Raw genomic sequence first — 26,594 nt, 5'->3', positions numbered from 1 at the left:
TAATACTTTGCTGATAGTAATTTTGAACTTTAGCTTACAAAGGACATTCACTTGTAGGACGGTATTTTCATAGATGCGTAGAAGGTGTTGGTAATTAAGTAAAGGATCCGCATATTTCGTGTAATACTCCTTCATGTGTACTTCACTTGCTGTCAGTGGTAGCTAGCGCTGCCTGGCAGACAACACTCAGGGCAAGGCGTGTCACAGAACCTTGGTCGCTCCCTCGCTTTGCGCATGCGTATTGAAAACCATTACTGTCAAACCCACAGAAATGAAACTGTTCTTGTGAAAACTACCTGATGAAGTGGTGATCGCGCAGGTAAAGACACACGCGCTTTTCAGGGCAGATACAACTGTTTAAAACTACTCACCAACACTGACCGTAACGGTCGACTTCTCGCTCACAAGTAAACTTTCTGAGTTGGAGAGGAGAAGCATGGCTAGCTAGCGGCTAACCGCTCGGCTAACCGTCAGTTGGCTGCTCGCTGTCTGTTTGGGAGCCACCTGACAACCGCTCACATGATTCTAACTACCGCTGACCAGCTCCCGGTCTCGGCAGGGAAACGATTTACTCTAATGTCTTTGTGTTTTAGGTGTCGTTTGGATCACTAAGAGTGTCGCTCGGGGGCTTGTCAAACTACAAGCCACAACAACAACAACAACAACAACAACAACAACATGTTTGGTAAAAAGAAGAGAGCACCGCAGCCCAGAGGCCAGGGCGCTGCTGCAGCTAAGCAGGTAAACACACCTCTGATCTATACTGACGAGGAAGTCCTCACATCCTGTACTGAAGGAAAAGTGACACTACACCACTGTAATAATACTTAATTACAAGTAAAAGTCATGTTTAAGTAATATTACATACATAATACACGATATATTTATTGCACCAGATATAGGTAAAAGCTCATTTTAACCTGTAGTCCCTGGGCCAGCAGTGATGTGCAGGTAGCAGAGATAAAAAAAAATACCAGACAACATATAACACAATGAGAAAATGTGAAAACATAAGTAAAACAACAACAACAAACAATAGAAAGCTATACTAGTCTACAGCTAGGGAGTATGCCATCAGTAATCTTAACATGATTAAAATTTAATCAGCACAAGACATTTCCAACCAGACTCTCAGTGCTAATGCTGGCCACATTATCTGTGTCTCTGAGCTCCGTGGCTGCAGATCTCAGTCCCCCTCAGCCATGTTCTCAGACTAGATTGAAATTAGAGTACTGCACTCTCTGATCCTCCACGCCCTGGCTGCTATAATAGTGTGTCTCTGTTTACTTACTTTCTGGCCAAAGGGGGGGCGGATGAAGTTAATCTTTTGCTTCCTGGTTTCAGATGGGTCTGTTTGTAGACCTGGACCCCGAGGAGATGATGATGGGCATGGATGAGAATCTGGATGACCCGGACTTGGAGGCTGAACTTGCTGCTATCACTGGAAATAAAGCTGCTGCCAGAGGGAGAGCCAAGCAGAGGGGGAAGAGTGAGTGCAGTGGTTATGATTTATTGTCCTTAACAGTCAGTCATTATTTGACATGATGATCTAATACGTACTGCTGATGTCACAATAAACCCAGCCGGATATATAACTGTGTGTTTGTGCTGCAGGCCCTCTGCCCATGGAAGACATTGCAAAAATGGCTGACGAGTGTATGAGAGACGTGGATGAGGATGAGGATGACAATGACGTGGAAGACGATGAAGATCTGTTGGTTAGTGATTGTGTTTATTAATCTCTGCTGTCGTAACATTTAGCAAACATTTTAACATTTTCAGAACATTTACCAGACACGTGTTTTAAATACACTAGACTAAATTAAGGTAGCTCAAGAGATGAATTTATTAATGGCTCAGCCCACACAGATGAAACTGCATTGTGTGTGGGCCTTATGGTTTTCAGCTGCACCATTTATTAGTTTCATTATAAACTGATAAAGTCAAGGTCAACATATATTAAATGGTGGATACTCTAATGCAGTACCAAAAATGTAGCTGTATTTGCAGGGATCTTGTGAATCATGTGATACAGAACAACTTCATTCTGCAACAGCAGAAGAAAAGTTTCTCTTAGTTTTGTATTTGACACAAATTTAGACTCAAGAATTCTCCTTTTAGCCAGGTTTTTATATTGAGGTTGTTTCTTTTTTGTGTGCTTTCCTCTAAAGTGTCTTCAGGTCACATGAAAGTCAGTTCAGATCAAATCACTAAAAGTTTAGACTGTTGCATGTGTGTAACGCCCACATGTTTCACACACAGTAGAGTGAGAACGTCAGGTCTGATTTGGATATTTGATTCACTACTTCATTTCACTCATGAATGCTCTGCCAGTGATTACAATAATCTCCAAGATGATCAGACTGTCAGCAGTGGCAGTGATTCTGACTGTGTGTCAGAGGAGATGAAATGTGGAAAATATTTGGGTAAATGCAAATATTTGTCTTAGGGACTCTAAATGAAGGAGGGACCAGTAAAAGCAAGGCAAGTTGTGTGCAGCACCTTTAAACAAGGCAGTTCAAAGGAAACATGATAAATAACATATAAAAGAAACACAACGCAATATAAAACACACAGGATTTTAAAAGGTAAAATCATATAGGAGACAGAAAATAAACGAAAAGTGAATAAAGATTAAACAGTAGAATAAAAGTTATAATACAGTGCAAAACCTGAGTGAATAGACCCAAATATAATCCAATAAATGACAGTGGAAAACAGTAAAGGAATTGATTTGAAAGAATTTAGTGTTGTGTTGAAGCACACCTTATCTGTTCCAGATGATCCGATTCAAATCATAGTAAATCAAATATACAACGCACATGAAGGCAGCACAAACATCAGAGAGCTGGAGAGATGTTTCCACTCAGTGAGAACTCTCACAGACACCATTGCTTTAGAATAGAATAGAACAGAAAAACCTTATTGTCTGTCACAAGGCAACCAGCCAAGTCTGCTAAAGATATGAGCAAGGAAAAAATTTCTCCAGGTCCTGCTGAGACATATCCTCAATTTCTTTATACAAAGATGATGTTCCTACAAAAATGTGGGCTGATTTATCAAGACAGTGATCCTCCACTTTACCAAGTTGAACTGAAGCAGAACCAACATTTATTCAGAGTAGAGCTGGAGAGATGCAGGTGCAGGACTTTAAATCGCTGCTGATTTATTGATTTGTTGGTCTTAATTTCATCTGCACGTTTGGGTTTACAGAACTTGTTGTTGTTGTTGTTACCAGCTAACGGAAAACACACCTTTCTTGTTTGAACAATTGAAGCTGGCTGTTGATCAGTTGCTGTATTTTTCCTCATCAGGCAGAGCTGCAGGAAGTGGTGGGCGAGGGGGAAACTGAGGATAGTGCAACAGTTTCCTCCACATCTTCTGCCGCAGCTGAATCTCTGCAAGCCAAGACAACAGAGCCCCCACCGCCGCAGGTACAACACGCGCTGCTCTCTGCCAGCCTCGACACCGACACCACCGGTTTACCAAAATACGGGGTCAGCTGGGATCATTTGTTTGTCTGCCGGCAACAGGAAAGGGCAGACGTCTTTGTCCTCTGTCCCTGCTACAGAATTTGCTTCCTTTTTATATCTGAAACTCCACCAGTTTTTTTTATTTTTTTTATTTTACCAACAATAGTTGTTTACCTGATTATGTGATTTGAAGAACAGTGCAGTTGAGGTTGGGAAACATTTTCTGCTATTGCTGGTAAATCTGTGCATTCCTGTAAACACATTTCCTGGTGGTTATCCCCCCTGTGTTTCAGTCTCCTTAACAAGCTTTGAATACTTCATGTGACTAGTATTTTAGATGAGATATAGATGTTGCAGCTGGCAACAAACGTCCTATTTATCTATGACAAATACTTTCCGTTCTCAACCCACAGTTTTGCGTGCTGAGTAATTTCTCAACCTAACATAGGTGCACCAGATGTTTTCAGATAATGTTGACAGCACCTACCTGCTTCTTGTTTTGGTGCTAGCAGCAGGAAGTGAAGGTGTCCTCGGCGGCCCCCGGCAGCCTCCAGCACACCCTGGAGGAGAGGGCGGCCATGTACAGGACGGCCTTACAGAACGCCAAGAGCGCGGGGGAGAGCTCCAAAGCCAGGAGATTCGATCGCGGTTTGAAGGTGGGTGAGACCTGAAAGTCTGTGAATTTGAGAGAAAGTCAAGGCCTGAAAGTTTCGGAAGAGAGATATGGGTCATTGAAAGAACTAGAAAGTGTAAATCCCAGGACTCGAGACTCACCAAAGACATTTACAAAGACTGGCTTGTTAAAGATCTGCAGGACATCCATATGGCCTGATGCAGAGCCTGCAGCAAATCAAACAATGTTCATATCATCAGTTTAACACAGCACAACTGAGAAGCGTTCACACATCTGAGCCTCTCTCTCTCTTTTAAACTTTAAATTGTGTGAGCATCTGAAATTCCCATAAAAATTTGTAGTGGAGCAACAATAAATAACCTTAATCTGTGTCTCAAACTAAACCATGTTGGGTCCTTGAATTTGATGGAATTGGGCCTGGAAAGTAATTGAATTTAATGTCTAAGAAGGTGTAGGAACCCTGTGTATTTCCTGTCTGGATCTACAAAGAAAGTTGTCAAATAAAGGCAAAGTAATTCTAGGCAAAGTACAAAAATAGTTTTCAAGCTGAGAACAACTGACTGAAAGATTAAAGACTGCATGTAAATCATCGAGCAGCACTAAACATGCCCAAAAGCTACAGATTTGTAGAAACACAAGAGACAGTCTGTCCCTTGATATCAGATATAGCTAAAATCACAGTTTATCTCCCTTGAAGACGTCATGCTGTTTGTTGTCTTTAAAATCAATTCTCAAATTCTCATTATCATTATATAAGACGCTTCATATAATTTGTGCCTTCTTAACTCTGTTTTCAACCATACTGACTGTTGCGGTTGCTCTCTACAGACGTTGGAGACGATGTTAGTTGCTGTGAAGAAGGGGAGGACTGTGAACGAGGCAGAAATTCCTCCACCTGTTGCGACCGGAGCCCCGAGCGCCGCCCCTCGGCCCACTGTTCCAACACGACCCCCTCCGCCTGTACCCTCGCGTCCCGAATCCGCTCCCTCAGATCAGCAGGAGGAGTCGGAGGCCACATCTCCGCCCGCTGTACCAGAGATCATCACGCCCACTGGAGAAGAGGAGCCGTCGTCCTCGTCCACCACGGCGCTCAGTCTGAGCAGCGTCCCGTCTCCAGAGGAGCAGACGGAGGAACCTGCTGACCTGCCGCAGACCAGTCAGACAGAAGGTCAGTTTGTGTTTTATGACGCAGCTGTGTCAGTGATAATACTGGTTATTAGAGAGAGTCAGCTTTGGATTGAAAAAAATAAAAACAGGAAACATGTTTTTCATGCAAATGACCACTTCCTCTTCTTCTCAGTGCACCAGTCAACTTTTAACACCTCAGCTACCAGGTTAAGAACTAGAAAGACACTTTGAAGACAAAAAAGATCCCTGACAACATAATATTTAGGGATGAAACGATCAATCACTTGTAGATGTCAGCTAGCCGTAGATGACACCTTATTGTCAGGCTGGTGTTAAGGATTTTTTGTTCCTAGATTAGAGACCAGTTGTTGCAATAAACAAAACCACATTTAATTTTACTACCTCCTTATCTTTAATCTGACTTCACACTTTTTTTCCCAGCACACTTTGCATACCATACACAGACACATTGTAATAAGACGTCACAGCCAATGGGACTTCCTGGCTGCCTCATATTTATCACGTAGACGTTTATAACACAGTGACACATGTCAAGGAATTCATTCTCACAAATATGTAGCTCTGCCTTTCACTTTATTTTTAGGTTTAATGCTTTTGTTTAGAGTCGGGGATGGAGAGGTTGTCTTCTCTAAAAGAAGCTGCTGAGCGTATGATGAATGTGGCCTTTCACTGTGGTAACTGTTGTGCGTTTCTGTCCCGTGAATCAGCTGCGGATGAGGCGACCAAGACGATGCTTTTGGAGCGGCAGAGAGAATACAAGATGGCAGCTCTGAGGGCCAAGAAGCAGGGAGATGTGGAGCAAGCTAAACTTCACTTCAGGACCAGCAAGGTGAGAGACACAGCGACAGACCTCAGTGATTTGTTTAAAACGAAGCAGTTTGTATTAGTTGTATTTGTGTTTTGCGTACAGGGAATCTGCTAGTCTAGAAAAACTAGACTTAAGGTTTTAAAAACACTAGAAAAGAACCATCAGATATAGCAAACTGCAAACTGTCAGAATAATTTTTCATCAGCTAATCCATCCCTCCTTCCTCTGCTGCTTATCTCCATGCTTATTTGAATTATATCAATAAGAATTATTGTTATTTACTGCTTGAGATTTCTGACAGTAAAATGTGGCATAATGATAAATAGTTAAAAGAATTGCATTAACTCTGTCTGTTGCTTTTCGTCATGAAGTAAAGCCAGTTTCTGCTGGAGGTGAGATAGACTGTGTGGTTTTTAACCTGCAGAATTAATTTTCATGTCTGGTTCCTGTTCAGAATGATGGTCTTGCTCTTTAACTAAAAACTAAATGAAAATAAAACTAAACCGAAGAGACGTCATAGATCTGCAGAAATGTTTAAAACTAAAAGTTTAAATATTAGCATCATATCCACATCATTATTATTTGTGCTGTTGTCTGTTGTCCGAGCCCGTCGCTGCACTCTCAACTATGTGAAGCATGTCAACAATTCGGATGCTGACAAAGACCGTCATTATGTTTCACACTGTTGGGATTTTTTTTTTTGACGCAGAGGTTCGACGCAGTGATCGAGGCGATGGAGAAAGGACAAGCTGTCGACCTGAGCGGCCTTCCTCCATCTCTAGGACAGGGTGAGGAACGCTGGGAGAACATGTTTTTACTCTAGCTGCAGGCTGGCGAACCAACTTTACTTATACCGCTCATTTAAAAACTGAATTTACATGGTGATTTAAAGAATTAAACGGAAAAGAGAGCTGTAAGTGACAGAAATATAACAGAGAACAAGCTAAAGGAAAAAGTTTTAAGATGCTTTTTAAATTATATGCACTGATTTGGCTTCTCTTAGACTATGAGTAGTATTAATATAAAAAAACATGTCTGATTATGTTGTAGAGTTATAAAACTTAACTTAAAGTGATTTAAAACTGTAAATATTTTTTTAAAAACACTGAAAAGCAGGTGTAAATTGAACTGGTAGAAGAAAAAAGTACAGACATTAGAAGAAATTAGAAAATTCTTTCAGGAGGGAAATGTAAATAAGGAAATCAGTTTCTTACTAGAATCTCAGAAAATAAATGACTGATTTTACTGGACTAATAAGGAACAGTATTGTAAACAGAAGCCTTCAGTATGTGTGTGTGATACAGTTCATCTCATGATATTGTGTCATAGGTTCAGGAGGAAGCTCTGCTCCAGTGAAGGAAACCTCCTCTGGGCAAAACACACAGGTCACCCAACCGGCAGCAGCAGCTCCAGGTAGGAATAAATCCAACATGTAGTAGCCACGTGTTCCAGTTTAAGATGATGTTTCTCTTTTGACCAGTCATGCAGTTTCCGTTTCAAGTTTCCCCCTCACGTCTCTCAGCGGGGTTTATTTATATCAGTCAGCTAATGTCACCTTGAGGTTTCACATTAGAGGAGACTTCAAAGAGAAGGAAACACGGCGCTTTGTGTTGTGCACAGCATGGTTATGTACGAGCAAGAGACTGTTTGGAATAAAAAAGACAGCAAACAGTTTATTCACTAATATTTTACATGGCTGATAACGCTGCTTGTCACTGCAGCCATGTGAAAGTGAAAGAGAAGACCAGCTGACGAAACAAGTTTTCCTAAAAGAATAGGAAATCTGCAAATAATAGAAAATATAGAATTTTGGTATCTGTCATTCGTCAGGCACAAGTATTGAAACATTTAAAATAATATCCAAGCTGACAGTGAAGTCAGTTTATCCTGAGTTTCTCTGACTGGAGTTCTTTTAGTGGCTACACTAGCCGCGTCACTCGAAGCACCACTTCAATCTAGACTGAAATATTTCAACAACTGCTGGATGGACTGCCAGGAAAACTACCACAGATACTCAAGTTCTCTAGAGGATAAACTCTACTGACTTTGATGATCCCTTGACTTTTCCTCTAGCGCCACCATCAGGTCAGATCTGTCCAGTACTTTGGTTTACGACTAAATATCTGCAAAACTCACGACAGCCCCAGCTGTCCCATGCTAAATGTGATACCTTCTAAACATCAGCATGTTAGCATTGTCATTGTGTGTAGCACTTAGCTTAAAGCCCTGCTCTTCCAAAGTGCAGCTGAATCATTAGTTTTAAGGTAAAATCTAAAATAAAAGACGTAGTCAGAAACTGTTTGACATTGTTAACATTCCTGTCTCACGCTCCCTCAGCCCCTGCAGCCTCATCAGCCCCTGCTGCTCCCAAAGACGTGCTGGAGGCTCTCGAACAGAGAAAAGCCAAGTATGTGGAGGCGTCCGCTCAGGCTAAAGCCAGCGGAGACGACCGCAAGGCCCGAATGCACGACCGCATCGCCAAGGTACGAGACCAGACTCTCCTGGTGACGTCCTTCACAGAGCTTAATTAAAATGTCGTGGACAGGTTTGGTCTTTCTGTTTATCTCTTAGTTGGTACAGGTGTCATAAAGAGAATAAAGTGGGCATCTTATCTGCTGATCATTTTCTCGATTCACTGATTAATTGTTAAGTCCATAAAAAGTTTGTGAGAAAATGGCATTAAATAATTCCTTAGAGCCCACAGTGATGTCTTCAGTTTGCTTGTTATGTCCAAAAGTCCAAAGTCTAATGCACTTTAATTTACTGCCATGTACAACAAAGAAAAGAAGCAAATATCCATATTTGAGAAGCTGAAACCAGAGATGATTTGACATTTTTCCCTGAAAAATACCTTAAAATCAGGGACAAAAATTAACAGTGAAAATTCTGTCATGAGTTATAGGATCAATCTTTTAGCTACAACAATTACCATTCAAATATATTACTGCATCATAATGATGTCAAAGACCTGCTCATGGAGAACTACAGCCACTTAATGTAAAGAAAAGACAAAACATGTTTTCTTCCTTCACTCCTCCCATAAATGGTGCATTGTAATGTAAGGTTAATTATTGAACATGTTGTAGCTTTAACTCTGTTGTTTTAAATCACTGAGTGTCTCTCCTCCTGCAGCAATACCAGAGCGCCATCCGAGCTCACAAAGCAGGAAAAGCGGTCAACTTTGACGAGCTGCCGGTTCCTCCTGGTGAGATTTTTTTGTGATAGTTCTGTGAAATTAGATTTGCAGTAGGTTTATGGTTCTGTCTCTGTGCAGAACATGTTTTAACGCTTAACCAAAAAAGTAAATGTAAAGTTCAGTGTTTGAGAGCTCTGGTGCTGCTCTGAATGAGGATTTTGTTTTTGTTTTACAGGCTTTCCTCCGATCCCGGGGCAGAAGGCGACAGGAGCTGAGCAGGGGTTCATCGCTGCTCTGGAGGCAGCCGATAAGCTCGCCTCCACTGACGCTGCTGAGGCACCAGATGAAGAAGACGATGAGGAGAAAGAAGAGGAGGTGGCTGTCAGCATCACACGATCATGTCTGCTAGATTTTATGTGAATAAATTGTTGATACAGTGTCTTGTGTTTGTTGTAGTCGAAGCCTTGTGCACCAGAGGAGCCAAAGAAACCGACGTTAGACTCCTCCGCCGCAGGTCAAGGACGGAAAAGGACTCCTTCAGCTTCACCTGACAGATCAGCTGTGAGGGAAGAACTCTCACCATCAGGTCAGTTTCAAAAGAAGAGCTGCGATGATCAGTTGATTAATTGATCAGCTGATGAACAGAAGATGAATCCGGATCTATTTTGATAACTGATGTTTCAGTCATTTTTCAAACAAAAATGTTAAATATTCTCTGGTTTCAGCTTCTTTAATGTGAAGATTTACCTGATAAACCCGATGCCCACTCAAAACTGCATCTAATTGTTGAGATTGATGTTTTACCTTTAACTTCCTGTCTTTCTTTGTCCTCCAGCGGTTCAGCAGCTGGAGTTTCTGGAGGGGCGGAAGAAGCAGTACATGAAGGCGGCGCTGCAGGCGAAGCAGAAGAACGACATGGACCAGGCCAAGGTTTTCCTCCGAACCGCCAAAGGCTTTGACCCCATGATCGAGGCCGCACGCAGCGGAAAGACCGTGGACATCAGCACGGTGAGAAACAGAGTATTGTATTAAAGAAATGCCTTTTACATGTAGGTCATTTAGAACAGGTCAAGTTTAACTTTATAAAAATAGTATTTGTCGATGCAGCTTTACTGTTAGTGCTCCTGTTTCTCTTCATGTGAACAATGGCTGATGGGAATCTCTGTACCTGTAGGTGCCGTCGCCCCCTGGTGACGAAGATGACGACTTCATCCTGGTTCATCACAGCGACGTTCAGATCTCAGAGAAAGCCGAGCAGGTTTACACACAACTGGCCAAGATCCTCAAAGAGCAGTACGAGGTGAAACTGAAGGAAGACTGAAACATTTCTCTGATTACGGATTAGAATGTTGATGTTTATCAAAGTTTTTATCTTAAAGAAAAATGATGTCTTCTTTTAAGACAAGTTCTATCAACATTTCTGCCAGCACTATGGCAGCTTCCACTGTATGAATCCCTGTTGCCCAAACTTTAATCTCTCCAGAACCCAACATGTTCTGTTCTCTGATATATTTAGAAGTTTAAAAATTAATTCAGATCCAAAAACAAAAAAAGTGTTGTTTTCTGTTCCCGGTCTGTTTTCTCTGCACTATTTGTGAAGACAAACATTTTCCATGAAATGTCTGAGCTTTCTTCTGGCTCTCCTCCTTTTAGAAATGTATGACTCACTCCAAGCAATTCACACACCTGGGGAACGTCTCGGAAACTACAAAGTAAGACTCCGGTGTCGCTCAGCAACAGTTTAGGTTTATGTACAAACTCCAAACTCTGTTTAAACTCTGGGTCAGGGCTGGAACTAACAACAACAATCAGTTATGTTCCAACACTGAGGTGTTTCTAAAATTTTAATATGTTTGTAACTGGGGTGATACAAACATTAGAAACACATCATCAAATCCAGTACAACACCTCTAACTGTAACATCAGTAATAAACTTAATTTATACGTTTCTATTTAAACTCAGTAAAGGTAGATTTCATGGCTGAGCTGTTGTATCAGATTGCACACATGTACCTGAATAAAGGCTCATCTGTATCCTCCAGGTTTGAGAAGATGGCGGAGAGTTGTAAGAAGAGTCTAGAGGTCCTGAAGCTGGCTCAGTCCAGGGGTCTGCCTCCTCCTAAACATCACTTTGAGGAGAAATCGTTTCACACTGTCAGGTGGGCACATTGAGGAAATTTTAGCTTTGCTGTTGCAGTTTTGTTACTGTCTTATACTCTGGCTGGATGCCAGGTCAATCACTCACTCAGTCTTTTTCTTCTTCCTGTCAGGATATTTCCAGAGCTCAGCAGTACTGACATGGTCATCATTATCGTAAAAGGGATGAATCTTCCTGCACCAAGCGGTAAAACAGTCTTTATATATCAGTCCTGCACAGTACAGAATGTCCAAATGGGGGGAGGGGCTGCAAGTCCTGGAAAAAACTTCCAGGTGTTAACAGGGTTTTGAACAACTGAAAATTGAAAGTGAAAAATTTTGAGCTTAAAATTCAGTTTAGAAGCCTTAAAACTCGATTATTTTCCTCCATTGTTGAACCTTAAACTTTAACTAAAGAAAGTTGTTTTCAATTTGAATTTGGGCTCATTTTCAGCTTCAAGTGCCACTAAAAATGTCTTCAGAAGTCAAAGATGTGCACTGATGCGACCTTTATATTTATGTCATAATGGTTCTGTCAAGTCTCCCAGATTATTTTTAACCAAAAACTTTACATTCAGTTAAAAAACATTGTTGGAAAAGCACACCAACAGTTTGATATTTAATGCCAAACTTTTCCTTCTCCCTTCAGGAATTCAAACAAACGATCTGGATGCCTACGTCAAGTTCGACTTCCCCTACCCCAGCACCGTAAGAAAACTTCATGCGTCAAACTACGACTTTGTTTTTTTTTTCTTTCCACAGCGACCTCGAGCTGCAGAGACGATATGCATTTACACCAGTGACGTGTTTCTTTGTTTTGTCACCAGGAGCAGCCTCAGAAACACAAAACAGCCGTCATCAAGAACACTAACTCCCCAGGTGAGACATGAAACTGGGAGTTTCAGGTGGATTTATGGCATTTTCTGTCCACAATACATTTGGTTTGCTGAATAAACATTATCTGCATCTATGTCATCTGTCATCTCTTTTAAATGAAGAATACAACCAGAGCTTCACGCTGTCAATCAACCGTAACCACCGCGGCTTCAGGAGGGTGGTGACGTCTAAAGGCCTCAAACTGGAGCTGCTGCACAAAGGGTGAGTCATACACAGAGCCGCTCGCTGCAGGGAAACATCCTCCCTCAGGTTCACACAGACGATGTGAATATCAGTGTGAGTTTGTGGTTAAAGTCTGAAACGTTGGACCTTTCAGAACCATCACTGTTCAGTACGTCATTAGTCTGTGAGAGCAACTTTCACATTACGTCTTCATACCTCATGGAAGTCCTTAATGTGTGTTTGCCTGCAGGTCATTAAGAAGTTTTAAAATAAATAATATGTAATATATAAATTCAATTTTATAAATATTTAGCTGTAAAGGTCATTAAATAGTCTTGAATTTATGGGAGCTTAAAAGCCACAAACATTCAATCTAATTTATTTAATCAATCTGTTAATTTCCTTTTGTCAAAATCAAAGCTATTTTTAAGTGAAAGTCAAAATTTCTGATGTTACACATCTTAAATCTACCACTGAACCTTATACTGTCTCTTTACTTTACTTGCACTTACCTGTCGCCAAAATATAGATTAACCCTAACTCACTCTAATAACCATATACCTATATAAAACCTTTCTCTGCACAGAACCACATGTATACTTACCTTTGCTTGTATAAGAAAGTCCTAAATTTGGGTCGCACAACTAAATATTAACTCTGAGGGATTATCAGTAAAGTTTCAAGATGTTCAAGTTACACTGTTGCTGTTGTGCGTCGTCTCACAGAGGTTTCCTGCGGAGCGACAAGCCGATTGGGACGGCCCTCGTGAAGCTGGACAAACTGGAGTCACAGAGTGAAATCAGGGAAATCGTAGAGGTGAGTGCCCTTAAGTTTGAAAACAAAATAGACGAGGAGAGAGACGCTGGAGAACGTACCTGGAGTAGAGAGATAAGTTCAGGGGTTAAGTCTCTTTCTCCCGTCAGGTGATGGACGGTCGTAAGCCGACAGGAGGTCGTGTTGAGGTGAAGATCCGACTGCGGGAACCTCTGAGCGGTCAGGACATGCAGACGAGCACAGAGCGCTGGCTGGTGATCGACCCGTCACAGGTAACACTAAATATACTCCACTGATGTTTCTGCAGCATTATTCTTTATCTCAAAAGACAAACCTGAGATTAAGTAAAAAAAAATTCTAATTAATTTTTTTTTCCTCCAAGGTTCTTCTTTAGATCCCCCTGCAACATTAAAGACAAGTCACAAGATACAGGTGATTATTTATACAAGTTCAAAGTCTGTCATTTTATTTATTGTTAATCGAATATTATTTTAAGTTAAATTAATAAATTGACATGTAAACTTCTTAAGATTGTTACAACATAGGATCAGCCTGCCTCCAGGCTTTATGCTAAGCTAAGCTAAGTGGCTGCTAGCTTAAATTTCTTCCTGACAGTCGACGTCTTTGTCTTCCAGATTAACAGCACTCAATCAAAAACACTCAGAGGAGAAGGAGGTGGAGAGAGAAAGGCGGACTCAGATTGGACTCAGACCTACACAGGTCTTTGACTATTTAAAAAGTTTTTGCACATTTGCAAGACACCAGAGCCCCCCTTCACACAGCGGTCCACCAGGAGGAGACATGGAGCTGGTTTATGGTAGGTCGGCCGGCCTCTGGCTCCGTGACAGGAACCTGGTCTGCAGTCTGAGGAGCTGCTGTGGAGCCGTGATGCTTCAGGTAGACTTTAGGGCAACAAGGTGAACGCTCTTTAAGAGATTTAAATCACACTCACAGTCGCCCCCAAAAAAGTTTTCCTCTTGCATCACTGCAGCTCCTGAAGGACGACGGCGTGTCCCTGTGCTCGTATTGAAGGGGCTCAGTGTCGAGCTAACCTGATCCTGCTGCCCGACATGACTTTAGTTACTATATCAAAGAATGTGTACGTATTCCTCATATTATACAGCTCTGGTATCTAGAACTGCACCTATGCACTAATACCAAAGTAATCACCGTTGCTGTAAAATCCTGCATATTTGAAATCGCCTTTAGCTGCCAAACCTGCTACAGTGGACGACACGAGAGGATGGGACACAGATTGTCACTTTTTTTTCCCCCACACAATTAATCTGCTTCTTGGTGTGAAAAAATCAGGCAGGCGCAGCACACATCTCACAGATGTTTCACAGGAGTTAAGCCAAGAAATGATGATAGTTATACAAGGTATGATTATACTATAATTATTTTTAAGACCACACTCTTTTTTTGGCACCTTTCACTTTGATTAAGAAGTCCTTAAACTGTGGTCACTAAACTGTACACTTATTTATCCTTGGCTTTAGGATTGTTAGATTTAAATTTGTCTTGTTTACACTGAATGGTACAAATCTGAGCAAAGTCAGAAAGAAACTAAAGAGTTTCAGAGTTTGTAGGAAGCCAAGTTTTTTATCTTAAATATTCATTATTTCACAGATCATGTTAAAAAGTAATTTCTAAGTAAACACCATCAGCTGACTCAACTCTGAAGGCGCTATATGTAAGTTTTTGCTATCGCTACATAGCTAACGTTAGCGTTAACAGCCATTTACTTACCAGTTAAGAAGAAACGTTACAAGTTCAGCATCAGACTTCTTTACTCACTAAGAGCTGTCTGCAGCAATGTTTAGCTTCTAGTTGTATCACTTCTTTTCTTCTACTGAAGTTAGCATGCTAACCACCTAGCCCTGGCCCGTCTCGACACTTTCCGATAGTGTCTCACTGTAGCTTCCAGACTGACCTGAAGAAGTAGTACTGCTCAGAGGGCGTATCGTAAATGCAATGATGGCTAAAACTCCCAGCGAGAACCCACATTCTGCGGCAGAGAAAAGTTACAAATAGCCCCTTTGATAACATCCTGTAGTTTTTTTTTTTTATTATTTAAAGAAATAGTTTGACCTTTTAGGAAATGCGCTCAGGTGAGAGCATCGACATGGCTGTTTGTGTGTTAAATATGAAGCTGGAGTCAGAAAACAGTTTAGCTTAGCTTATTAAAACCCGCAGCTCTCTCCAAAGTTCAATAATACACCTACCAACAACTCTGAAGCTAACGGACACATCGTATCTCATTTGTTTACTCCACACACGAGTGGAATTGTTTTTTTTTTGTTGGAAGGTGTATTATTTTAAAATTTGGAGTTAGCCAGGCTAGCTGTTTCCCCTTATTTCCAGTCTTTATGCTAAGCTAAGCTAACTGCCTTCTGCCTCCAGCTCTGTGCACAGACATGAGCGTCTCTCAGCAAGAAAGCAAATAAGAGAATTTCCCATAATGTCAAACTTACTTCTGTAAGTGTGTGGAAATATTTTTTACAACTATGCATCAGTTCTCTCATGCAGTGGAAACTGAATCATGGGATTAATCCCTCAGTGTTTTTAAAGGGCCAGTTCACCCAAGTTACCAAAGGAAATTGAACAACTGGATTATAACACACTATAGTTAGAAGCAGGTATTTGTTCATGAAGTTCACGTTTTCAGTTTAATAAATCTCTTATGTTTTACAAGTACAGTGCACCTAACGTTACCTGTAGACAAACCTTTTACCTGTTATCATCAACACCGGTGGTGGGCTGAAGCTGAGCACTCGTCCCTCTCACGTTTTCAACACTGCTTCTCACTTTAACATGTTGGACTGTCCACTGTAAACTACCTGCTCAGCACAAAACAGACAGAAACAGAGAAGAGCTGGTGAACACAGTGGAGATCATAAACTAAGAGAGAGCGAGTAAGGTAATTAAAATCATCAGGTTAATAAGATGTGATGCTTACAGCTTTTCTGCCGCCCCCAAACTGACCAAAAAAATATCTGTTAACAGCTTTAAGTGGGAAAACAGAAAATTTGAAAATATTTGAGTGAACTGACCTTTTAAAGTTTGAACTACAGCATTGTAACACATGCTGACAAGAGAAGCCATAACAGACATACTGAGCCAACGCCCATTTCCAACAGCTTTACCTCAACACTCGTCTGCAACGTTATTCAGCTGCCAAACGTTACTGTGGTCACAACATTTCTGTTTCTCTTCTTTGTCGACAGTTTTTATTCTGTACATCATGAATCAGTGTAACAACGTAGAAACATTAAAACACATTGTTACCACTCATTTTATTTTCTGTTGTAATATTCTGATCGCCTTCGTGTTTACAAAGATCGATGATGTCACGATCTAATTTCCAAAAATGCTACGAAATAATAATAAAAACAGAAGTAAGAACTTTTGTTTTTAATTGTGGACTGAATTTGTCTATCCTGCTTAAAAATGTACCATTAAAAAATACCTTGTTTTAATTTTGCACCATGAAATATTTTCTAATGTCAGTTTATTTCTTTGAGGAAAAAAATTTAATTTAGGAAAGACAATAGTTTTATGTCACTGCCAGGTCACAGTGACCTTTGACCTTTAAACACAAAAGTGTTTCAGTTCATCCTTGAGCCCAAGTGATCGTTTGTGCCTGAAATATTACATTCACGAGAACGGGACAAATGGACAAACCCAAAACACAAAATTCGCACTAATTTCAATTTTCTATAAGTTTTTATTTTACATATACTACAGTTCTTTTTTTTCCACTTTTCTTGACATTTGTAGTGTAAAGAAAAAAAAAATGTACAGGGTTTTTGGCTTTTCAAACATTTTTTTGACCGACGTTTATTTAAAAAAAAATAACTAAACCAAGTTGATGACAACTGAAAGAGTGGATTGTTTTCTTAAGTTTCATCCACAAATTAGAGGATATAACTGTTAAAATGCAAAGTTGATTTTGCTCTCCTCGAGTTTTTCAAGCTCGTTTCTGTTTGCATGCAGTGTTATAGTTTTGGATGGTAACAGCTTACAACTGAATACAAAAAAAACAAAAAACAAAATGCTACTTTTTCAGTTGAACAAATTGCACCTTTTTTTTCTTTTTTTTCTTTTTTTGGATTTAGGACATATTGCACACTTTGTCAGTTAATGCCAAAAAATAAAAAAAAGTAACAGAAAACTGGGGGAGTCCGAAAAATAAATCCTCACATCTCCTCTTTTGTTTATGCTAATTTATAAAAACAGAACTGCTGAACGTCACACAGTGAAAGACACAGTGATTCAGCGACACCAGCTCTGGTTATGAATCACAGTAAATTAACCCAGAGCTGGTGACCTTTGACCTCTGAACATTGTTTACTAACATTACTCTTGCTACAGTAGCTTCTAAAATACTTCAAATCGAGTAATAAATTAATACAGAAATACCTACAGGTCTAATTTAAACTCGAAGCGTCGGCTCTTCTGCAGATTTTCATGTGATTGTCTGATTTCTCACGTGTGATGACGAGATTGTTTTTCTCCCGATAAAATGCTCGTACTGCGTGGACAGTACTTTTTTTTTTTTTTTTTGCGTTAGCCCCTTCTGGTTTTTACATTAGCATGATTAAAGATGGAGAGGTTGCTGTGATGCGGAATGATTACTGGACAGGGAGTCTGAGTTTTTGGTGATTAGTCTAACCAGAGACAAAAAAAAACAAACCCATTTTGCAGATTTTAAACAGAAACAAGGAGGAATACATTCTTTCTTTTTTATAATCCCAGGTCCATGTTGCTGAGGGAGAGTCCAGAGCAGAAAGAGGGGGCTGCAGGTTAAAAACCTCCCAACAGCCTGATCTTGTTTACAGACACTCGAAACAGTTGAGGCCTTTTGAAGAGGACGTGTCAGCGGATCTACAGGGTTCGTACGCAGGTCTGCAAAAGTCTGGAGCAGGATGGCGATGAGTTCAGGGCTTTGGGGAGGATGATAAATCGCAGGAAATGTGAGATGAAATACATTCAGCTTCAAGTCGTCTATCTCGCAGGAACCCTGGATCTTTTACAAACACTGAACTTTTCTCTTCTGTTGGAAAAACTTTGTCTTCCAGAGCACAGTGGCAGCAACCCTGACGCTCGCTTCAACTCTCCTGTAAATGGCTTAGAATCCAGTGCACTGCTTCTGCAATTTTAATACAGTTTCTATATATTTATTTATATATATATATACTGTTTATGTATATATATATATATATATATCTTTACATCTTCAACAGTTATTCTCTTTGTATGATTAAAAAGACACCAAAACAACTCGAGAGGTTTTTCCAACCCCTGCTGGACGAACACCAAGCGCTGATGATTCTGTCGATTGATGAGATTAAAAAGTTTTTCCCTCTTCTGCTTTTTCAGCTTTATGTACAGATTGTTTGAGTTCATCGATAAAGCATTGGAACCTTTTTTTCTCAGCTGTCTACTGTAGGACAAAGGATTGAGGGGAGGTGGGGGTTTCTTGCAGACTTCCGAGTAACGTAATCTTATTTCACGACAGAGGAGTCTGTGACGGTCACTTCAATAATACTGTCTTTCAGCGGGATCTCTGGAGGCTACAGATATTACAGTTAGAATGGAGGAGAAATTGTTCTGCCTACAAAAATATGTACAAGTCAATGCGTTTGTCCATGAAGTAAAGCATCTGGTGATTGATGAATAAAGCTTAAGGGGTGAAGCCGTGATTTTTTTTCCTCTCCCTTGATGAATTGTTGCTGCAGGCACTGAGCACCACGGTGCAAAAAAAAAAAAAAAAAAAAAAAACCTTAACCGCCACACCACGCAAAAGCACCTTCTCCCTCCTCGGTCGATGATTTGTGGTTTTCCTTTTCGACGTAACTTCACAGAAATAGTCTGAACTTTTTCAGCGGTGGATATGAGTCTCCCTTGTGAAGAGCATCCGTGCTACACAGAGGCCTTTGAATGTCAGTGCTTCAGGGCCCCTGGCTGCCACAGTGACCTTGGGACTGACGGGTGATCGGGAGGCTGAGGAGTCGAGACAGCAGGTCCGTCCAAATACCCACGACTAAACTCACACTTCTACTAATACTGCTGTTTATCAAGCATCTCAGGGTAAGAAATCAGCTCTGACTGCCTAGAAATTCTCACTTTTTACATTTATAATCAGGAGTAAAATCATTTGATCAACTGTCTAACTTAGGAAATCCTCCTCCTACCTTGGCTAAAGATGAGATGAGAGCTCTAGAGGTGTCCTAACCTGTTCAGAGTGGCCAGGGGAAGGTGTATTCAGGTAGAGATACAGTCACTCTCTGCCAAAGTTTTAGGCATTTTAGATGTTTAGATTCTCATCCATCACACAAAACCATGAGGGAGGTGTCTGATCGGTCCCAAACTCACTCTGCAGCAGGACAGCAACTCCAAACATGCAGCCACAGTCATAAAGAACTATCTTCAGAGACAAGAAGAACAAAGACAAACATCAGGGAGTCCGTCTGGGATTATATGAAAGGACAGGAGACACTGAGACGGATTACATCCCAAGAACAACTGTGGCAACTTCTCTAAATTGCTTAAAACAAACCTACCTGCCAGGTAACCCATTCAGCATCGAGTTATGAGTTGCATTCATACAAATTGGGGTTTTATTTTTGAGCCAAGTCAATGATGAGTTTAAATCAGTTTTCAAGTCAAAAGGTCAAAAATAGGACAGTTCCTTGTTCTCACATGTGACAGTTTGCTTATTTTACTTTATAGTTAACTGAATATCTGTGGGTTCCTGTTTGTTTCTCAGACTAAATAAAACATTTAGACATGATGAAAATGTCATCTTGCACTCAGGGAAACTTTGATGGACATTCTTCATTGTTTTCTGATGTTTTTTTTCAGTGCCTACCCTGAGCCCTAACTTTGTTCATTTAATTTGTTTTGATGGCAGGATTGTATTTCAGACTAATTTTCAAAAACGTTTGATTAATGCAGCCAGAGCTGAATGTATCTCATAATTCACCAGAGTCAACTGCGCCACACCTGTCCAGTGGTCGTCGATATTGTCTGTCAATAAGCTGCTTTTAGACCAATGATTAACACGTGAAGACGTTTGTGACACGAGTCTATTATTACTCGACTCATGTCCAAACATCCACAGATGATTATCGCTTCGCATTAACAACATACACTATATTTTTGTCAAAATATCTAATCATTCTTTCATCAGTAAATTAGAAAAATACACTCCTATCAGACTGAAACCTTTCAAAATAAAAGGATTTTTCTGCCTCTGCTTAATCTGAACAGAAACTGGGACACGTCACTTCATTCGCGGTGCAGTGTGGGTATCAGGACAGACCCAGTGTGATGGGAACACCTGAGAGGTGAGGTGAAAGATGTCACATGACAGATGCTCCCACTCTGAGCTTCCTCGGGCCCCGGGCGACCTCGCCGGAGCAGAAAAAGACGGGTGGTTGGATGCATAGGTTTGACTTGAGGAATGCTACCCCGCCTGGCACGGCACAGTTTCCGGGCTCTTTTGAAGTGCAAACGGTCGAAAGGGAGATGACAGAGGGAAGAACGACCAGGCTGTGAAATGATGTAAGAAGGTAAGGAAAAAAAAAGAAGAGGTTTAGGAGGTGAAGCTCCAGGTGCTCCAGGTTGGTGGGATGTGTCCGGCTCCTAGGAGATGATCTCCAGGATGTAGAAGACCAGCTCCATGACCACGGGGCCCTCACTCAACTGACACGCCCCGCTGTGGATGACGGGGATCAGAGCGCTGTCCAGGTCGCTCAGGTACTGAGGCAGGAGAGGCTGACCATTACTTCCTGCCAGGTAACCCACCTGTGACAACAAAGATAGACATTAGACAAGATCCTAGAGGTACAGAAATTAAACTTTCCCTGATAAACAGAAAAAATCTCAGTGATGGAAATCTGATCCAACTTTTAGGTACAGAAGTGAAAGCATTTTATCAACTTTCTCAGTTTAGAAAATATCTCTTTCCTTGCATCCAGGTGTCCTAACACGTTAGGAGCTGAAAGGAACTCATACGCAACAACATGAACCACAACATCACAGATTTTAGTCCAGCTAGGAACCTCTGTTGCACGTTATTCCCTGTCCCTCTCTCACTTTCCTACTGCACAGAAAAAAAACACCTGTTTGCTCACAGTACTGGTTTGTCATTTAGACTGCTAAGAGCCGTTTAAAAAAAAAAAAAACAAAGTTTCATCTCATTAATATGCACATTTATGCAGCAGGGCACAATGAACTCTAATCAGATCACCTGCTCTGTGAGGGGTCTCTGTGGTGTAAGAAAGAAGTTTCTACTATGTGTTGTTCCGGAGTTTTTGTGTTCACAAGAAAATTCTGTTTCCTCCTAATTAAGACAGTTATCTCACTGATTAGCAAAGATCTTTGTGTGCTACATACCTGTTTGTTTGAACTTGGTAAAGAAAGGAGAAATCAGTGGACATTCATGAGGAAAGTTGCTTCAAAGTTAAATCAGATCTTCTTCTCCGTATGGAGTACCTGTGGTGTGAATATTAAGTTTTCTCCTCTCCTTTGTCTGAATAAATAAAACTCCACCCGCTGTCCCACTAACATCCGAACGTCCATCACTGTACCTGGTCCGAGTCCAGCGTGACCCTCAGTCCCAGTTTGGCCATGCCGTCTTCCTTCAGCAGCTTCAGGTGCGGACACAGAGCCATGCAGAAAGCCCTCGCCACGTTCTCTGTCAGCCGGCTGTGGTCGGCGGGGTCGCTCAGGCCGTTGGGTTGGTCTTCGCTCTGGAGGAAGAAGACCTGAGGAAATCAAAAAAAAAACGCTGCCTTGAGTAAGATTTCTGTGGGTGGAGTTTTAAAAAAAAGTATATAAGACGAAAAATTAATCACAGCAGGTTCAGATTGATGAATCAAACCTTAATACAGAACTGACTCAGTTATATTGTTATTTATTTTGCACTTGAATCCCCTTTAAAGGTCTGAAAACATCCTGTCCAGTGAGAGTTGTACCTCTGTCCAGCGGATGACTTTGCCGTTGGCTTTGAACTCAGAGCCGTGGAAGATCTTGACGCTGGTGATGGACTCCATGGACTTTCCATCAATCGGGCTGATCACTCTGGAATATCAACATAAACAGACTGAACAACATTCACAGAGTATTTAGCAAAAGAGCACAAAATTTAGGGCAGAGGAAAAACAGGGAGGAGGTGGGGAGATATATACTGTGAATATGCCCTTGAGCAAGGCACTGACCTGCCAGCCGCTCAGTTGGAGCTGCTCAGGGTCTAACATCAAAGACCGAGGCTGTACTGAGCCAACTTGTTTTATTTTTTCATCTTTTAATTTCATTCTTTCTTTCACAGTGAGACGACACACTGATCAACACCACTGTTAATGTGCCAGTGTAAGACAAAAGGAACTTTTTTTTTCTTTTTGTTTAAACGTCTGTCTCTGGTCCAGATGTTCAATTAGTCGGAAAAAAAGAGAACATTTAAACTGAAAAACTACCAAACAGGCAACACATAAAAGGAAGCAGTGGATTAGGGAGCTTCCTGCAGCCAAAAATCTTTAGTTCCAAGAGTAATCATTGTTTCAAAAAAAAAAACAAACAAAAAAAAAAAAACACAAGAGAGAAAAAACAGTATTTTTTTATCTTTTACTACTGTGTTGTGTTTTACACTTCAATGGAGTTGTGTTACCATATTTCTTTCTGCCGTATGTTCTTGTGAGATTAAGACAATTTAAATTCTAGTTTTATTCTCTTTTAAGAGCAAAAATAAAGTGCCAGAGGCCTGAGGATGACAGTCAAGCAAATAAAGGACGTACAGTCTAATGTAGAGATGAGTAATGCAGGATATTAATGATATGACAGCAGCACACTAAAAGCTCAATTATATTTAATGGTGAAAAGTCACATTTAAACGTAGAGATTTTATCGTGCTGCTGTAAAATTGATTGCGTTGGTCTGTATCTCAGTCAGAGCCACGTCAAACCACATCATTCCACCCTGCTGCTGCTGCCGCTGAGATTTCCCTCCAGAGGGCTTCCACCAGCATGCATAATGACTTTTTATAGCAAAGTTGTAAATGTAGTGGTTGGGAGGCTATCAGTTCAATTGTCCGTGACATGAATGCATCTCCCCCTCCCTCCTCGTCTGTTCCCTTCCCTCCTCACCCCTTGTTGAAGTTTTGGTCGTCCTCCGTCCACTGGATGTGGACGAGCTCCTGGTTCTCCTCCTGGTCGGCTTTACCACACGTGATGGTGAAGTCCTTCATGTCTCTCAGGGCTTGCCGTAGAGAATCCATGGTCTCAGCCGTGATCTGGATCATCACACCATCTAAGGGCAGGAGAAAAAGGTAAATCATGAGCAGCGTTAAAACAAACGGTCTCCTAACCGATGAGTCAATCAACAAATAATAATTTAAAAGTAAACTGATGATTTTATTCATGATGCTCAGTTTGTCATGTGGAGCAGAAAGCTTTTTAAAAAACCTGCTAAAAAATAACATTGCATTGTGGGAAATGTAGGATCTATAATAAGGACATAAAGTCAGGGAGTCTCAGCCTCTTTAACCCATCTTAAAAAAAAAAAAACTCTTTAGAGAAATACAAAACTAAACCCCTCTAACATTTATCAGGAAGAACATTTGCTAGTTACAGCTTTCAAGATGTGAAAATGTTCTGATTTTTTTGTTTTAAGTAATTCTAAGTTGAATATCTGTGTGGTTTTGTGCTGCTGGTTGAACAAAAACAGCAATTTCAAGACTTAACCTTGGGCTCCAGGAAACAGTGTTCAGCAATTTTCATTATTTTGAGACATTTCAATCAAAAAAGACAGCAGATTGATTTACCATTAAATAATGATCATTTATTAAACAAATATTTATACTGTGGTATATACGTGAACCCTCTAAAAAAATCTTTTGAGGAACTGTTTTTATATTATATACTTTGGGGGTAATCTGGTGTAATAAATCTCTGGCAGATCGAGGCACTTCAGCATCTTGAAACAAAGATCACATTGAGAATCAAACACTGCCCTGAAGAAGTTTCTCTCTCATCACTCAAATATTTCCCACAGTGGCCTAAGACACCCAGAGACGTTAAACAAACAGCTACTGTGCTGCAGAAAATCTTATCTCCATCTCCAATCTGTAGTTGTAGTCTCAGACAAACATATTCAGCTAATATTTAAGAAATTTTACAGCCAACATTTGAAGTTTGTTGTCGCATCTCTCACCTTCCACAATGCTGGTCTTGGCTAAGAAGCCAGATGAAGCTTTCAAAGCACCACTGAACACAAAGAAGCAGGCTCCAGTAACTGGGGGGGGGAAACACAACTTCAGTTCAACCTCATCAGTATTTTCAAGAGAACAGACAAGAGAAATAACAATGCTCAAGTCAGTCAGGAGGAGAATCTGCCTTCCAGACAACACGCTGGGCTTAAAAACTCAGCGTTTTTATAGGTGGAGAGGTGAAGGAAGTATTAAACATGATGAGTCTGTTGCTGTGTCAGCACCTTTGCGCGGCTGGTGATGGATGCTGATCGCCTGCGTCTGATAGTTCCCATCGTCGTTCTGGACGCACACCAGGTGGGAGTCGGCCCGGTCGTTGAAACACGCCCCCATGGCCAGCACATGTTCGTTGGATTTGTTCATGGCCTTCATCAGCTGCAAGGACAAATAACATCCGTGTCTAATTAAGCTGCCCTTTGGGTGTGTGCTGAGGAAAATGGGCTTAAGAGAGGCTGCCGGGTAAGCCTAATTGCAGTGGGCTTGTGGGTAAAGTCCCCTAGTTAAACGGGAATGGCGCTGAGATGACAGATTGCGGAGAAAGGCATTGACATGGGTGGATATCAATAGTTGAAAGATTCCACATATTAATGTCACTAAATCCCCCGCCTCTGTGTCTCTTTGAAGCCGTCCTTTGCAAATCAGAAATAAAACTGAAAATCTGGAGGGCTTTAACCACTTGCTGCGCTAAAGGCTCGCCTGCAAGCTGTTGAGAAACGGTCCCCACTTCACATTACTGGGTTCCCATCTGTCACTGCATCAGCAGCCAAACACTACAACCACCACTCACTCTCTCCGCCCATGCCTCATTTTTTTCCCCTCTCTCTTTCAGCCAAATGATTGCTTCATGTGTATCACTTCTTCTGGTTGGACGTTCATTCACACCCTCGAGGCAGCAGCGTTATAACAAGTCGGCAGCCTACGCCTAATGTTCAGCTGCAGGGACCCGGGAGAGTTTGTCACATATCACCTACACAGAGTGAACATGTGTGTGTTGATGTTCGAGGAGCTTAAAAAACCTCCTCCGCTGATGTCATTAGTCTGGTAGAGGGTTTTATTGTGCAAGTGTCTTGAGAAATTATGTTTAGTCTTGGTTAAAAAAAAAAAAAGAAGCTCAAATGTGCAACATATGAGAAACATGTCTGCTTTTTCTCAATGTCTGGAATCCGTTTTACACCTCAGAGTTTGAATTGGAAGTATGCTACAGTATGTTAATACAGCCAAATTCATGACAGAACTGTTCTCATGTTTCTCCTGTCAGACAACAGAACAAGCATGAAACAGTGACTGAAACCGTTTTTTAATAGATATCCCAGATGAAGGATGCTCACCTCGTTGTAGCGATTACTGGGGATCTTGATGCTCGTCTTCCTCACTTCCATGTCCACAACAAGCCCTTTCACCACCGGTAGCGTGTACTGGTAGTTACGGAAGTCCTACAAGAGTGAAACACAAATAAAATGACACTTTGTTTTTACATGAAATGAATCAATTCTTACAAAATAACTAATAATACAAGATAAAAAGAGAAAGTCAAAGCACTGACATGACGTCCTAACTTCACAAAATCCTCTTGCTTTAGACAGGCTATACTTAAATGTTAGAATCTGCATTGCAGGCGATGTTATTCTTCAATCCTGACAATAAATAACAACAGAGCACAGGAGAAAACAAAGCACTTACTGCGAGCAGATTCATGATAGTGTGACCGGTCTCTCCGAAGAGTGGTTTTCTGAAGCGAACACTGAACAGCGGACACGGGTAAACTGTAAAACAAAAAGTTTAGTTATTGATAAATGCACAATGGAAATGAGCGGTCACTAACATGTATTTATTGTTGCCTGCGATTATATTTTTAATGTCAGGGCCACTACTTATTGTTCATTAACTGTCTAATGCAGTTGTCATGGAAATGTATCAAGTGCTTCAGCAGATTAAAGCCAATTTGGAAACACGTTTTGTATTTTGGGTTCAGTATTTACCATTATGAGTAGCAGAATTGTGTTGTACGTGTTTGTAAGTGAGATGTTTCCAGGATTTTTGACATTTTTCCACATCTACGTCATGCATAAATGCAAATGAACTGAACAAGAGACCCCACACACCGACATCAAATACAGCTGAAGTGTGCCTGCAGTTAGGAGGAACGCTCCTAATCC

The 26,594-nt window shown here is 40.9% G+C and overlaps 2 protein-coding genes and 1 long non-coding RNA gene across 7 annotated transcripts in view; 1 reads left to right on the top strand and 2 right to left on the bottom strand.

The window, feature by feature from the left end:
• The first annotated feature begins 224 nt into the window (after positions 1 to 224).
• On the top strand, positions 225 to 16,648 carry cc2d1b (coiled-coil and C2 domain containing 1B). 2 transcript variants are annotated; one of them, XM_051069882.1, is made up of 26 exons: positions 225 to 319; positions 594 to 741; positions 1,345 to 1,489; positions 1,615 to 1,718; positions 3,315 to 3,434; positions 3,986 to 4,129; positions 4,936 to 5,275; positions 5,964 to 6,085; positions 6,774 to 6,852; positions 7,394 to 7,477; positions 8,402 to 8,547; positions 9,197 to 9,269; positions 9,436 to 9,575; positions 9,657 to 9,786; positions 10,036 to 10,208; positions 10,375 to 10,500; positions 10,854 to 10,912; positions 11,243 to 11,359; positions 11,471 to 11,544; positions 11,986 to 12,044; positions 12,164 to 12,215; positions 12,335 to 12,434; positions 13,121 to 13,211; positions 13,319 to 13,441; positions 13,552 to 13,601; positions 13,805 to 16,648. In XM_051069882.1, exons 2-25 carry the CDS (start codon positions 679 to 681, stop codon positions 13,561 to 13,563), a joined length of 2,676 nt encoding a protein of 891 aa, XP_050925839.1. In that variant the 5' UTR covers positions 225 to 319; positions 594 to 678; the 3' UTR covers positions 13,564 to 13,601; positions 13,805 to 16,648. The 2 variants fall into 2 exon arrangements, with proteins under 2 accessions (XP_050925839.1, XP_018533559.1); XM_018678043.2 differs by having other exon boundaries at positions 3,983 to 4,129.
• LOC108884255 (uncharacterized) lies at positions 4,025 to 4,999 on the bottom strand. The gene is made up of 3 exons (XR_001961015.2): positions 4,915 to 4,999; positions 4,248 to 4,313; positions 4,025 to 4,148 (listed from the first exon to the last, which is right to left on the bottom strand). It is a non-coding gene; the product is annotated as an uncharacterized LOC108884255 (long non-coding RNA).
• Positions 16,649 to 17,018: 370 nt separating the features above from the next.
• The window catches only part of zfyve9a (zinc finger, FYVE domain containing 9a), a 31,389-nt gene continuing 21,813 nt past the window's right edge, over positions 17,019 to 26,594 (bottom strand). For all 4 annotated transcript variants that reach the window (XM_018678055.2, XM_018678053.2, XM_018678057.2 and 1 more), the window contains exons 12-19: positions 26,119 to 26,201; positions 25,767 to 25,871; positions 24,663 to 24,813; positions 24,384 to 24,464; positions 23,318 to 23,480; positions 22,154 to 22,259; positions 21,767 to 21,943; positions 17,019 to 20,981 (exon numbers count right to left, since the gene is read on the bottom strand). In XM_018678055.2, the coding sequence (XP_018533571.1) occupies positions 20,820 to 20,981; positions 21,767 to 21,943; positions 22,154 to 22,259; positions 23,318 to 23,480; positions 24,384 to 24,464; positions 24,663 to 24,813; positions 25,767 to 25,871; positions 26,119 to 26,201 (1,028 nt within the window). In that variant the 3' untranslated portion in view covers positions 17,019 to 20,819. The remainder of the gene's footprint in view (positions 20,982 to 21,766; positions 21,944 to 22,153; positions 22,260 to 23,317; positions 23,481 to 24,383; positions 24,465 to 24,662; positions 24,814 to 25,766; positions 25,872 to 26,118; positions 26,202 to 26,594) is intronic.

The sequence above is a fragment of the Lates calcarifer genome, linkage group LG4 (genome assembly GCF_001640805.2).
Source record: "Lates calcarifer isolate ASB-BC8 linkage group LG4, TLL_Latcal_v3, whole genome shotgun sequence".
Classification (NCBI taxonomy): domain Eukaryota; kingdom Metazoa; phylum Chordata; class Actinopteri; family Centropomidae; genus Lates; species Lates calcarifer.
The sequence above is the reverse complement of the archived record's forward strand: the minus strand, read 5'-3'. Positions and strand labels throughout refer to the sequence as shown.